Raw genomic sequence first — 13948 nt, 5'->3', positions numbered from 1 at the left:
TAGACACATTACTTCAGAACCATATGTGATTACTGGTCTAATTGCTGCTTTGTAAATTATTAGTTTAGTATACCGCGTAAGCTTCTTATCTTTAAGGAAGTTGTTGTATTTCCAGTAGGTTCTGTTTCCTGCCTGAATTCTTTCATTGATTACTATGCTTCTATTACTAGTTTCATTAACTGAGACCCCATCGTATTTAAAGCGTTCTACCTTTTCAACCTCATATTCACCGATATTTAAACTTGCCACATTATCTGTATTTTTTCTTGAGCATATTTGGTATTTTGTTTTCTTTTGATTTATTGCTAAATTCTTTTTGGATGCTTCGTTTAAACTGTTTAGGTCTCTGCTAATCAATGCTATGTGGTCAGTATACGCCACTAGTTGCTACGTCGATGTTATAATTGTACCTTTAGTATGGTATAACTAGACCCAAACCCAGACATCCAAAGTGAAAGTTATCCTCCTACACCAAATTGTTCTATATGGTCCACATAATGTTCAGAAAAAAGTCACACCATTTTGAGCGTCGGGTTTGGGGGGGGGGAGAAATCGGTAAATTCGTTAGTTTTTTACGTTTTTCGTCAATATTTCTAAAACTATGCGCTTTAGCATGAACAACCTTTTATACAAAAATGTTCCACATTAAATTTGACATAAAAAAGACCCTATGCATAATCCTTCTAAAATGAATGGTTCCAAAGTTACGGAGGTAGTATAGTATAATTGGTCCAAAAAAAGACCTAACCCAAACATCTAAAGTAAAAGTTTTCCTGCAACACCAAATTGTTCTATATGGTCCACATATTGTTCAGTAAAAAGTTACACCATTTTGAGCGTTTGGTTTATGGGGGGGGGGGGGAGATGGGGAGAAATCGGTAAATTAGTAGTTTTTTACGTTTTTCGTCAATATTTCTAAAACTATGCTTTAGCGTAAACAATGTTCTATACAAAAATGTTCAAAAAAAAAATAAAATTTAAAACAAAAAAGGTCCTATACATAATTGTTATAAAATCAACGGTTCCAGAGTTACGGAGGGTGAAAAGTGGAGGTTTTCCATACTTTTTATATTCTTTAGGAAATTTATATTAGATATTACTGATGAAAGAAATTTTCTTTAGCAGGATTGTGTTTTGTAAATAACATTTGCTATTTCAGTGGCCGATGGTATGTTAGTGATAAGCCTTTGAAGAATCGTCAACCTCACCACCCAAAATCATCATCAATTGTCCAAATAATATGAAAAAAAAGTATCGAAAACCTCCACTTTGTACCCCCCGTAACTCTGGAACCATTGATTTTATAACAATTATTTATGGGACCTTATTTGTTTTAAATTTTATGTAGAACATTTTTGTATAGAACATTGTTTACGCTAAAGCATAGTTTTAGAAATATTGACTAAAAACGTAAAAAAACTACTAATTTACTGATTTCTCTCTCATCTCCCCCCTCCCCAAACCAAACGCTCAAAATGGTGTAACTTTTTACTGAACAATATGTGGATCATATAGAACAATTTTGTGTTGCAGGAAAACTTTTACTTTGGATGTCTGGGTTTGGCCTTTTTGGACCAATTATACTATGCTACCCACCGTAACTTTGGGACCGTTCATTTTAGAAGGATTATGCATAGGGCCTTTTTTATGTCAAATTTAATGTGGAACATTTTTGTATAGAAGGTTGTTCATGCTAAACCGCATAGTTTTAGAAATATTGACGAAAAACGTAAAAAAGCTACTAATTTACCGACTTCTCCCCCATCTCCCCCCCAAACCGGACGCTCAAAATGGTGTAACCTTTTACTGAACAATATGTGGACCATATAGAACAATTTGGTGTTGGAGGATAACTTTCACTTTGGATGTCTGGGTTATGCCATTATTTGGATCAATTGTATCATACTACTTTTATTTCTGTAGCTATTATTGTTCCTTCTCTATAGTGATATTAAATAGTGACGTTGATAGAAAGTCGCCTATGGTGCTCCAATTGCTATTTCTATATTTTTGGTGATTCCATCATCTGTTATTATTGCTATAGTCGGTTCGCTAAACTCAGACACACCTGGCTAGTGATTTTAGTAGGTAATTTTTTTGTTGTTTGCCAATTTTGAAAAAATTGGCAAAATTACTAACTATTTATTAATTATTAACTATTTAGTAATGATTTTTTTTAGCAATTTTAGCAAATTGGCAAAATTACTTACTATAATCACTAGCCAGTTGTGTCTGAGTTTAGCGAACCGACATACCGTCGATCCTTCCATTGTCATTTTCGTAAGATAAGTTTCATTGGAAAATCTAGGTTTTTCATGTCTTCTATTAGGTCCGGTCTTATTAGCCTCTCAAATAATATACGAAAAGGAATATCCACACGTCGTCTAACTTGCCATTCTGTGACACTTGTTTGAAAGACGAGGTAAAGAGAAAATCCATTCGTATATCGGTGGTTAATGCATAACCATGCAGTCATTCACTGACTAGACCAGTGGAATCTGGATTTTATAAAAGCTGACAAAAAAACCTTGATAAAATTTAAAATAGGTTACTTACTTGGGTTGTATTGGCTAATTCTCCGTCCATCCTAGGCTTTTTCCTAGGACCTATCGCCTGCAACGCCGTCGCGTTAGCCTCTCGCTGCCTCAACTCCTCCATCTCCACCCTCTGCATCTCTTTCGCCTTTGCCTTCAGCTTAGCTTGCTCGGGGTCTTCCGTCCGCGACCGACTTTTCGCCGCCCTCATCAACACCTCCCGTTCCATCTCTTCATGCCTCTTCCTCTCGGCTTTATCGAGATCTTCGAGAAACTTTAATTGACCTACAAATGGAAAAGATATAAATTATACAGGACTCCGCATGCTACATATTTTGTTGTTGAACCAATTGGTTTATTATTAGAGATTAATTTTTAAATCTTCCCCGCCCACAATCTTCCTGGTGAAATTAAGTTTCACCCTGTATAAAATAACATTCGTTAAACACACAAACCGACACTAGATCTTAGAAGTAATCTAACTGGTCTCTAAAAGGCGCTAAAATGAAAAATTTGCCGCCAGATTTCCAGTATCAACAGCCAGTTCTTATGTTTATGTATTATTGTGTTTTCAATTTAACAATCAAAAGCAAAATGAAAATTAAATTAAATTTTTTTTTTAAATAACGCGGGCACATAAATTTGATTCACCCTGTATATTGAGCTGTAAATATTTATTAGAATTTAGTTTGAATGTAAGTGGATTTCTCTTTTAATGAGCTTTCCGATGAACCCATTAAAGACTTTTGTGGATAATTAAAGTGAAAAGGACGATGTATTTAGATTTAAAATGGAAATAGATTGTTCATTACGCGAACTATAGAATCCACAGGTAGAGGTAATTATCAATTTCTAGAAAAGGTGGTTATAAAAGAAAGTTTGGAATTTTAATATTTGTTTCAACCCGAGTAAATGTTGTAGAGTTTCCCCGAAAGTAATTAAGGATGGTCGGAATAATTTGAAAAGACTGTTTGTTTGTCGAATGGAAAAGATTGTTTATGATTCTTGGCAAGTTAAAAGGGGAAAAGTGGTTTGAATGATTGAGAGAGTTTGAAAAAGAAGTCATTATGTTTTTGGCATCGCTGAGAAGCAGTTCGACGTTTTCGTGAATAGATAGTTAGCAAGTACCAGTGGTTTTTTGATAGTGGAGAATAGTGTTGAAAAGTGGAACGAGAGACAGATCAAATTGAGACGAAATACCTCTTTGATTCTGTATTATTGTGAGAAGGAGAGCAGAGAATTTTTGGAGTTTTGTTTGAATCGAGTACGTGTCAAAAGAGGCCCGGCTTGTTGGAGAATTGGTTCTGGTATGCTGATAGTTTTGAAGCTGGAGAACGGAGAGGGCTTTGATGAGTAGCCTTTTAACATAGTCAACGAGGGAGAGCTGTTTTGGGTCACGAGAAGACAGAGTGAGTGAAGCAAAAGGTCAGTCAACTTATGTGAAAGATATTTTTATGTTTCGGAAACTAAAATTTTGAGTAAAGACCGTAGGAATTAAAATTCCAATATTTCAAAAAGTAAATAGGAAGTATAGCTAATCTTGCGAATACATAATTTGGTTTTGTTTATTTTGTTGTACCAAAGTCATCGGAAACAAACCGATTAATATTTTTTTTACTAGAATAAATTTAAATGGTAGAAATTTCATTCGGACATCTGTGTCCACAGGTTTTAGATTTGATAGATTTTAGAGTATCGATTTTGATAAATAAAAGACAATTCTGTATGTTTATTTTATATTTGGCTTTATTTCTTTTCCCTACTTTATCCCGATTAGGATCAACTAGGAGATACTGAACCCACGAGAGAAGATAAGTATAACGTAAGATAAATTAGATTTTTTTTATATTATAAAAAGGCACCCTGAGATTTTTTATTCATTTTTTTATGTATGATTTGCGACAATTAAATAATTAATCAAATAAATAATAATTAATATAAAATTAATAAGAAGCAGATCATATCAGTATGTACTGTTTACTTTGTTTCTAGCCGCATGGTCTAATCCTAAAGCAAAAAAAAAGAACAGCCAGTTCGCTACAAGCTCTCTTTTAGACCAGTCGCATGATCTGAATGTAATCTGAAACACAATCACTGAATGGGTTTCCTCGATCTTGCATTACACTAGTTAGTGATTTGATATCTTTCGCAAAAGTCATCTGCTTATGCTTTTCAACTTCATGGCGACGTTGATCTTTTTAGACTTACTTTAAAATGTGTAATTTTAAAGAAAAATATGCTCATATGAAGCCATGTTAAATTTCGCCCATAAGAAACAAATGTTAAATTGTGTCCATAAGAAATACATGCAAAAATATGTTATGCTTTTAAATGGTAATTAACGTAATTAAAAAGTTAAAAATATTATATTTAATAACCATATTCAAAAATGAATAATCATTGAAAATGGTTATTCATTTTTGATTAAAAATAATTCCCAATGAATATTTTTACGCTCTTTTCAATGGCTGTATTACCTTTTGAAAAATTTTATATACAGGGTGAAAAATTTAGAGAAACATATTTTTACATAAAAAAACTAGGAAAAACACAACTTTCGGTAAATCGATTCATCCGGTTTACGAACTCGGTCTTATAAATCAAAAAAGGAACTTACATACCTTTGGTTGAGATCTGAGTTTTCGTTCAAAAGATATCGTACTATTAAACACATCGACGCTGTCATGCCAAAACGGCATAAACGACATTAACTTGATTTTTCAGGAAACACAAAAAACTGATTATTTTTATTTTTACCAATTCTGCTTATCTGCACAGTGATTCAAAAAAATTGGTGATTTTTTTTTTCAAATTTTAATATATTGTGAACATTAATGTGGCTGAAAATACTGTCTGAAATAAATTAAAAACTATAAAATGGCGCTTATGTCCAATCAAGATATAACATTGGTGAATATGCCAAACTTACCTCTGGCGTTTGTGTCGATCGCATCGTTGTAAGGTTAGTCAATATGGCGCTTAAAAGGGATATATGCCATTAATGAAAAAAGAAACGAAAATCAAAAATTGTCGTTTATGCCAACAAGAAAAATGATGAAATTACGAAGATTTTTGATAAGGTTTATTTTTTATTAATCAAAAATACATTCTAAGTTAAAAACAAAACCTTAAATTCTTTAAACATGTTTTGGTGCTAGGATGAAATACTTAAAAGTAAATATGAAATACTTAAAAGTGGATATCTGATAATAAGTAGTGGATTCTAATTCATAATCACTGTCAATATTTGGTTCAACATCCGTATTGATTTGATTGCTTGTATTTTCCTTATTTTGATCACTACTTATACCGGCATCCAAACCATTATCTGCTGCTAAGTTGAAACATGATGTGAGATCGTGACTAAATATTTCTTCTTCTACTGCAACGTCTGGTGGTTCCTCAAAGATGATAATGTCACTGCTAAAAGCTTCTGCAATGTTGGCATTATAAATGTCATAAAACTCTAAGGGAAATATAGGGGGATTATTGTCAGTCAGTATATCATTTTTTACTGATTCGGTATATGTTTTATTTTCATTTAGTAAGGTTATTATTTTTTTACCTCTGTTATTCATGTGCAACAAAAAAATGGCATAAACGCCAAAAATCGTTCGCCATTTTTAGCTATATAAAATTGATTTGAACTCTATGCTGTAATACAAAATTAATTGTTCATCACATAGTACAAAGTTACAATAGAATATTTTAAAATAAACTTTTTATTTGCGCAATTTTTAAATAAGAAACCTGCATAAGAATACCATTGAGGAATGGCGCTTGAGTCAACCACGATGTAAATAAGTGGTTTTGGCATAAACGCCTCATAGTTTTTAAAGAAATTCAGTGTGTTTACGCTTCAAAAATCAATACAAATTGAAAATATTGGAAAGGTAGATAATACCATGTTACTTATCCATAAAAATTGTAAAAATACATACCTTTACTATTATTACTGGACGGAAATGTACACAATGATAATCTTACGGGCACTGGCGATTATGTCAATCGGTGTTCACGTCGGTGTTCACGTGCGTGACTAGACTGGCGTTTATAAAAATTTTAAACCTATATTACACCTATTTCACTTTTTCTGCGGTTATTCCGCGTTGACTGTCTGGTGCGGAAATTAAAATCCTATTTTTTAGTGCAGCTAACTAAGAAGTGGTCATTTTGGCGTTTATGCCGTTTTGGCTTGGCAGCGTCGACATATGTATAGTCGCCATTTTGAATACCCGCCATTTTTGTAAAATACAAAATCTGAGATAAATCGGAACCTTTATATTATGTGTAGTATATGTGGTCCAAATTATATGCTTGTATCGTTAAACGCCCAATTGATTCACATATCGGCTGCACTATTCCTAGTCTTGTCTATTCTACATTTTATTTTTTGTGAGTGATCCCATTATTCGTTTACTATTGTTCCAAGATAGGTATACTGTTTTACTCGGTCCACTGGTGTACATATTCTTAATCGCACCTTAAGGGCCGGTTGTTCGAACGCTAATCAACAATGATCATTATCAAATAATTAATTACTGTCAATGTCAACTTTGTTTGGGTTGCTAAAACATAATTAATTACAATTCTGAGACTATAATCAATTAATATAAAAATAATTATTAACATAATTAATAATAAATCTCATAATTGTAATTAATTATGTTTTCAGCAACCCAAACAAAGTTGACATTGACAGTTTTGGTGACAGTAATTAAATATTTGATAATGATCATTGTTGATTAGCGTTCGAACAACCGGCCCTAAGAGATAAAAACATCATATCGTATCAAGGTCCCTATACCATAGGTTGTATGGTAACTTTGACATTGACAAATGAAATATTGTCATCGTGACGTCACCCAGACGATCAATTTTACGAATTGTTTGTAAACATAATAGGATACGTGGTTTGGAGGCTATATTTTGTTATTAAATATCGTTAGTGTTTTAATTTGTGTTTATATCTTGAGATATAATGTATCTATAGATATCATTAAGTGTTTTTAGTATAATAACTTAAACCCAAAACTCTTTTACAAGTGTTAAGATACATTTTAATGTGTTTGTATTAAGTACCTACTTACTTACTGGATTTTCTTTCTGCTGTATTGTATAGTAAAGGACATTCTTGTATAGAGACATTACAGTTCTGTAATGTCTCTCGCGGTTCTTCACATCAAGTTTACATCATCTGTGTAGGTTACAATCTGCTTAGACTTATTGAACAATATATCTAATTAAGTCTATAAATAGATCTATTATATGTAATTGTTTCATATAAAATTATAACCAATATTGCAGCCATCTGAAGATCGTTTGAATAAACAATTATAAACTAAATGCATATATAAAATGGGGAAAATTCCCATTATTGCACTGAAATTGTATTTTTTTATAATTTACTGTTAATGTAAAACTTCACAGGTACCTATTGAATGGAATCATAATGTTTTAATAGTTTTAGATATTATAATCCAGTACCTAACGTAATCAGATGCTCTTATGTTAAACTTAAGGGAAAAACTACTAATTTTGATACATAAATCTTTAGTTGAAGCTCTTTTTCACCATGGTTTACATGTTAGGAGAAATTTATAATAATGTACTACATGCATTATCCCCAATTCAAGATTATTATATACCTACTCAAAATCATTTAAAAAAGTAAATTGTATTCAACCCTTTATTAATATACCTAGGATATTTGAATGATTTAGTCCCATATATACACAAGAAAGAATCTCCTTCTGCTTTAATTAAGTAGTTGTGCTATTCTACTGCATATATTTAATTGCAATTATATTCTATGATTTTTGTAACTCTACAGGTATCTGCCACATTTTTTAAAGAATATATGAAATAAATAGTCATTAAAAATCCAAACGTATTTTTTTTAAATATACACATTTTCATTACATTCCTACTTTCCGAGTTCATTTCAATGAGTGAAGTGAATGAATTTGAATGCAGCATTCTGGGTGACGTCACTCCCGCCATTAGATTCTCGACGCTGATTGGTGGAAAGTTACCATGCAACCTGTCTATTTATGAACCTTGATATCGTATCAAAAAATGAATTTAACATAGAGGTGGGAACTAATTTTTGGAACTGTTCCAAATAATCATCAATTGAAACGGTGTATTATTTGACGTTTCTAGAAGAGATACAAACCTCGGTACTCACCTTTAATATCGTTCGTAATGTCGTACCGCGTATTCGTCTTAATATTATCCAACCTATGTTCGGAAATAACGGACAATTTTTCTATGAGATCTCTGAGCCTCTCCTGAGCTGCGTGGGATATACACGCTGCCACGTCGGTACCGGGTTCGTCCAGGCCGTGTTTAGCCATTGCCTGTCGTATCCTTTGCTGAAGAGGTGGCATCGAGCACATCACTTCTTCTTTACAAGATCTAATTTGGGTACCTACGAATTCGGTGGATCCGAGGATCTTTTGCGTCTCCTCGGCGAGATTGACGCCGCCCATGGCGGCCACGTCGTTGATGTCGTCATCTCCGGTGTACGCCGACGAGAACGTCTTCTTCTCTTTGTCTTTGGCTAACGGCTTGAGGTTAGAAGGCACTGTTGGTTTCGTCCCCTGCTGTTTGATGGCTCCGAGTTGCTTTTGGAGTGGGAGGGCCGGCCGAACTGGCATTTGCTGTCGAATTTGGCTGGGCGCTAGGGTTCGTACCTGTTTTAACAGAAAGAAGTTCATTCAACAAGAAATGAGGTGAAATGGATTTGTTACTAGGTTAATTTGTAGAAAGTCTTTAGTAAAAATAGTAATCCAAAGGTTTGATTGGAGCGTACAAGAAGATCCGACAGTGGAACTGCTCGTAGGTAATACCAGAAGATTTACAACATAAATATGTAGAAATTTTAGAGAAAGCAAAAGAAAGAAATCCCTGAGGTATGTATACTAAAAATCAACAAGCCTAAAGACCTCAAAAAGCAACAAAACTGTACTAAATGTCTTCTCGGATATGTCTCTTGGGGTAGCTGGTAGTACTCTTTTGCAGTTTCCCGTAAAGGACAGACTACTTCATGCAGTAGTCTGTAGAAATGGCAGGTACTAAAAGAAGTAGGTGTACCACAACACTTAATTTGACTTATAACTGAACTATACGAACAGACTACTGGAACAGTTAAAGTGCTTGACACACTCTCAAATGAATTCCATCCAGAACAAGGTGTCGGACAAGCTTGTATATTATCTTCACAATTATGTATCAACAGTTAAGTTATGATATAAAAATATCAACAGCTAAGACAAAATCACTGATAGTGTCAAGAAAACCCATAAGATGCAAATTAGTAATTAACAACGAACTAATTGAACAAGTCTCGAGATTCGAATATCTGGGAATCGAAATATGTAGTTATGGGGATGTTAAAGAGAGCGCCCAAGAGCAAGCAAATAAAGCCAATTACGTGTCAGGATGTCTGAGGGATGTCCTCTGTAGAAATAAAGATATGAGGCTGGAAGGGAAAGTACGCATATACGAATCATTTGTAAGACCGATCATGACGTACGCGATAGAAACAAGATGTGACAAAGCAGAAACCAAGATACTGAGAATATCAGAAATGAGAACTGGGAAAACATTGAGAGACAGAATAGCCCATGGACAGCGAGAGAATAGCCCGTATAGCCAGAGATTCGAAGTCAACAGGCAAGAGACCAATAGGAAGGCCCTTTAAAAGGTGGCGAAATAGTTGGCAGTCAACATCACAGCTACAAATACATCGGTTAGAACAGGCCAAGAGACCTAATATAATAAGAAGAAGAAGAAGAATTATTTATCATCTATGAGGGGCATATTATGAAAAGTGCTAGAGTTCAAACAGGCATATGACTCAGTCAAAAGAAACAGACTATGCTATATAATGGCTGAATTCACAATGGATGAAACTCAGATATTATGTGTATGAATACAAAACCACCAGACAGACTTTTTCAAAATCTCGCAGGGACTGAAGCAGGGACATGCGCTGGCCCCAACATTGTTTAACCTGGTACTGGAATATGCGGTTAGGCAAATGCAAACTGGCCGAGGAAATCTACTGACCAACAGAACGGTTCAACTGGCCTCTTATGCCGATAATTTTAATATTATGAGTAGAACATCAACAGGAGGAACACATGAAACATACATAAAGTTAAAAAATCAAAGGAAAAAGCTAGGTCTGGAAATTAACACAGAAAAGACAAAAATAATGATACAGACGAGAAGAATAAATATAGTCCCACAAAACATTATATAGTATTTTTACTACAAAAACGTTATTACGTAGGTCAAAATTTTTAACGTAAGAGAACTGTCAAAACATTAGAATGTGACTTTTCATTATTGCCGTGTTTATAATAAACATAGCAATAATGAAAAGTCACATTCTAATGTTTTGACAGTTCTCTTATGTCAAAAATTTTGACCTACGTAATAACGTTTTTGTAGTAAAAATACTATACATGAACATGACATTGAAACGGTTGGAAAGTTTACATACCTGGTGTTGTGAAAACAACAGTTAAATTAATTCGCCTTTATGTACATCTCTCTTGTAGATTTTTGGGACAATATGTATGTGGTTTGAAAATATATTTTAATTCTATCAAAAGTTTGTGTTATGTAGGCACAAAGGATAACGCACATGTGGTTGCTATTAGAAGAGGCATCTGACTTGCGAACTAAGAAAAACATGTGTGTCGCCCTTTTTCAGACAGAAAAGTGTAAATTAAGATATTAATGCAGTGATTTTGAATATAATTTGAGCAGTCCCTTTTAGTTCTCAGCGGTGAACACTTATGTTCGCGTGTGTTCCTCTTTTCGCCGTGAAGATACGTCACACTTTCCGCAATAATTAGGTTAAATACTCTTTCTCTTTTGCTATTACGACAATTTATCGTTAATTCCGCATATTTGTTAAACCCGTTGTGTTAATAAATGTTCTGTTAGCTTAACACTTTTATTTCTCGTTTGCACAATCCTTCATATCGTGTCTATTAGTACCTATAAAACCACACCAGATAACTCTTAGAACCCAGTTGCCCTAAACGTTCACTAGTTTGTTAATATCGAAGGACTCTCTGCTTTGGGACACATGCGTGTGGTCCTAAAATATTCACCTATGTCCAATTAGGCAAAAGGTAATAATTAAACCCTTTTCGCCACTGTTGGGGTGAGATTCAATAAAAACTCACAACACCTGGGAGTAGAAATATATGCCGACGGATCAGAAGATGGAGAAATACGGAAGAGAATAACGCAGGCAAACAGAGCTTATTTTGCCCTCCATATACAGGGTGCGCCAAACCTCTGGTCTTCTTTGATTACGGCTAAACTATGAGATATACAAAAAAATGTTTATAACAAAACTAATGTGTATCAAAGAGGTCTATAATTTAAAATTATTTTCAATTATACAGGGTGAGTCAGAACGACGGTATGAACCAAAGTTTTATTTTTTTAAATGGAACACCCTGTATATTAAATCATTTTTGAATATATTATTTAAAAATATGAAAAATTTGTATAAGGTCTTATAGGCCTAAAGTTAATAATTTTCAAAATATTTACATTTTTATTGAGAAAAATGGTAATATTTATAGGGTTGTGGATTATGTTTCCAAGGAAATAAAAATTTAGGTGATAGGTCAAAGTTTTTAAAATATAGTTTTATTTTTAAATAGTTTAATATTTTTTACTTTTAGCCATAAAATATACAGTGTGATCACTATTTGCAAATACAAAATTTTCTCATTTTTTTTAAATGGGACACCCTGTATATTAGTTTTGCGTTTGGTAGTAAATATTACAACCTTTCTTTTGGTATAAGGTTGTATGTACCTAGCATGTTTCGTTTTGTAGATATTTAAAAAAACTATAGATTTTACGTTTTTGCGGATTTTTTATTTAAAAATTTTTTTGCAAAAAAAATAATTATAATCTGGTTTTAGAAACATACACTAAAATATAAAATATGAAAATAAAAACGTAATTAAAGATTAAAATAAATCGTAAGCTAGTACAATTCAATTGAATTTAATAACTTTAAATTATTTTACAAAAAATATTTTACCATATTAATGAATACATAAATTAGTTACTAAATTAAATAAACAACCAAATTTTAAATCAATCGTAGTAATTCTTCTACCGCAGCAACTTTCCTGTACCAAATTAATTGTTAGTTATATTGTATTTACGAGTAAGATCAGTTAATAACTTTTTAATTTACCTACATCTTGAGAACGTATAAAGTATGCTTTGAAACAAATGAACGTTATGGAAGTATATTAAGAAGTAAATAGTATCTATGTACCTACTCGTGTCACAAAAGCTGGTAATAATTTCTAATGGTTTCGCCCGAAACAAATGTCATATCCAAAAATGTTTCGGTTAAAAAATTAAAATTTAAAATATAAAAAATTGTTACAAAAATTTCAACTACAAAAGTATTACCAGTTTTTGTGACACCAGTAAATACTATTTATATTAATAAATAATTTGGATGATACATTTAACATTCATTTGTTTCAAAGCATACTTTATAATAATTTTTATATTCTCAAGATCGATGAAGTAAATTTAAAAGGTAAATTAAAAGTTTAACTAAATACAATTTAACTAACAATTAATTTGGTACAGGAAAGTTGCTGTAGTAGAAAAATTACTACGGTTGATTTAAAATTTGGTTGTTTATTTAATTTAGTAACTAATTTATGCATTCATTAATATGGTAAAATATTTTTTGTAAAATAATTTAAAGTTATTAAATTCGATTGAATTGTACTAGCATACGATTTATTTTAATCTTTAATTACGTTTTTATTTTCATATTTTATATTTTAGTGTATGTTTCTAAAACCAGATTATAATTATTTTTTTTGCAAAAAAATTTTTAAATAAAAAATCCGCAAACACGTAAAATCTATAGTTTTTTTTAAAATATCTACAAAACGAAGCAAGCTAGGTACATACAACCTTATACCAAAAGAAAGGTTGTAATATTTACTACAAAATGCAAAACTAATATACAGGGTGTCCCATTTAAAAAAAATGAGAAAATTTTGTATTTGCAAATAGTGATCACACTGTATATTTTATGGCTAAAAGTAAAAAATATTAAATTATTTAAAAATAACACTATATTTTAAAAACTTTGACCTATCAAATAAATTTTTATTTCCTTGGAAACATAATCAACAACCCTATAAATATTACCATTTTTCTCAATAAAAATGTAAATATTTCGAAAATTATTAACTTTAGGCCTATAAGACCTTATACAAATTTTTCATATTTTTAAATAATATATTCAAAATGATTTAATATACAGGGTGTTCCATTTAAAAAAATACAACTTTGGTTCATACCGTCGTTCTGACTCACCCTGTATAATTGAA

The 13948-nt window shown here is 32.2% G+C and overlaps 1 protein-coding gene across 3 annotated transcripts in view; it reads right to left on the bottom strand.

Annotated features, from left to right (window-relative positions):
* LOC114326874 (transcription initiation factor TFIID subunit 4) overlaps window positions 1-13948 on the bottom strand; it is a 60399-nt gene that overhangs the window by 17460 nt on the left and 28991 nt on the right. For all 3 annotated transcript variants that reach the window (XM_028275339.2, XM_028275348.2, XM_028275354.2), the window contains exons 6-7: window positions 8725-9232; window positions 2557-2819 (exon numbers count right to left, since the gene is read on the bottom strand). In XM_028275339.2, coding sequence (XP_028131140.1) covers window positions 2557-2819; window positions 8725-9232 — 771 coding nt within the window. The remainder of the gene's footprint in view (window positions 1-2556; window positions 2820-8724; window positions 9233-13948) is intronic.

Source organism: Diabrotica virgifera, chromosome 9 (assembly GCF_917563875.1).
Source record: "Diabrotica virgifera virgifera chromosome 9, PGI_DIABVI_V3a".
In the NCBI taxonomy this organism is placed as follows: domain Eukaryota; kingdom Metazoa; phylum Arthropoda; class Insecta; order Coleoptera; family Chrysomelidae; genus Diabrotica; species Diabrotica virgifera.
Note: the sequence above shows the minus strand (reverse complement) of the source record. Positions and strands in the feature narration are given on the sequence as shown.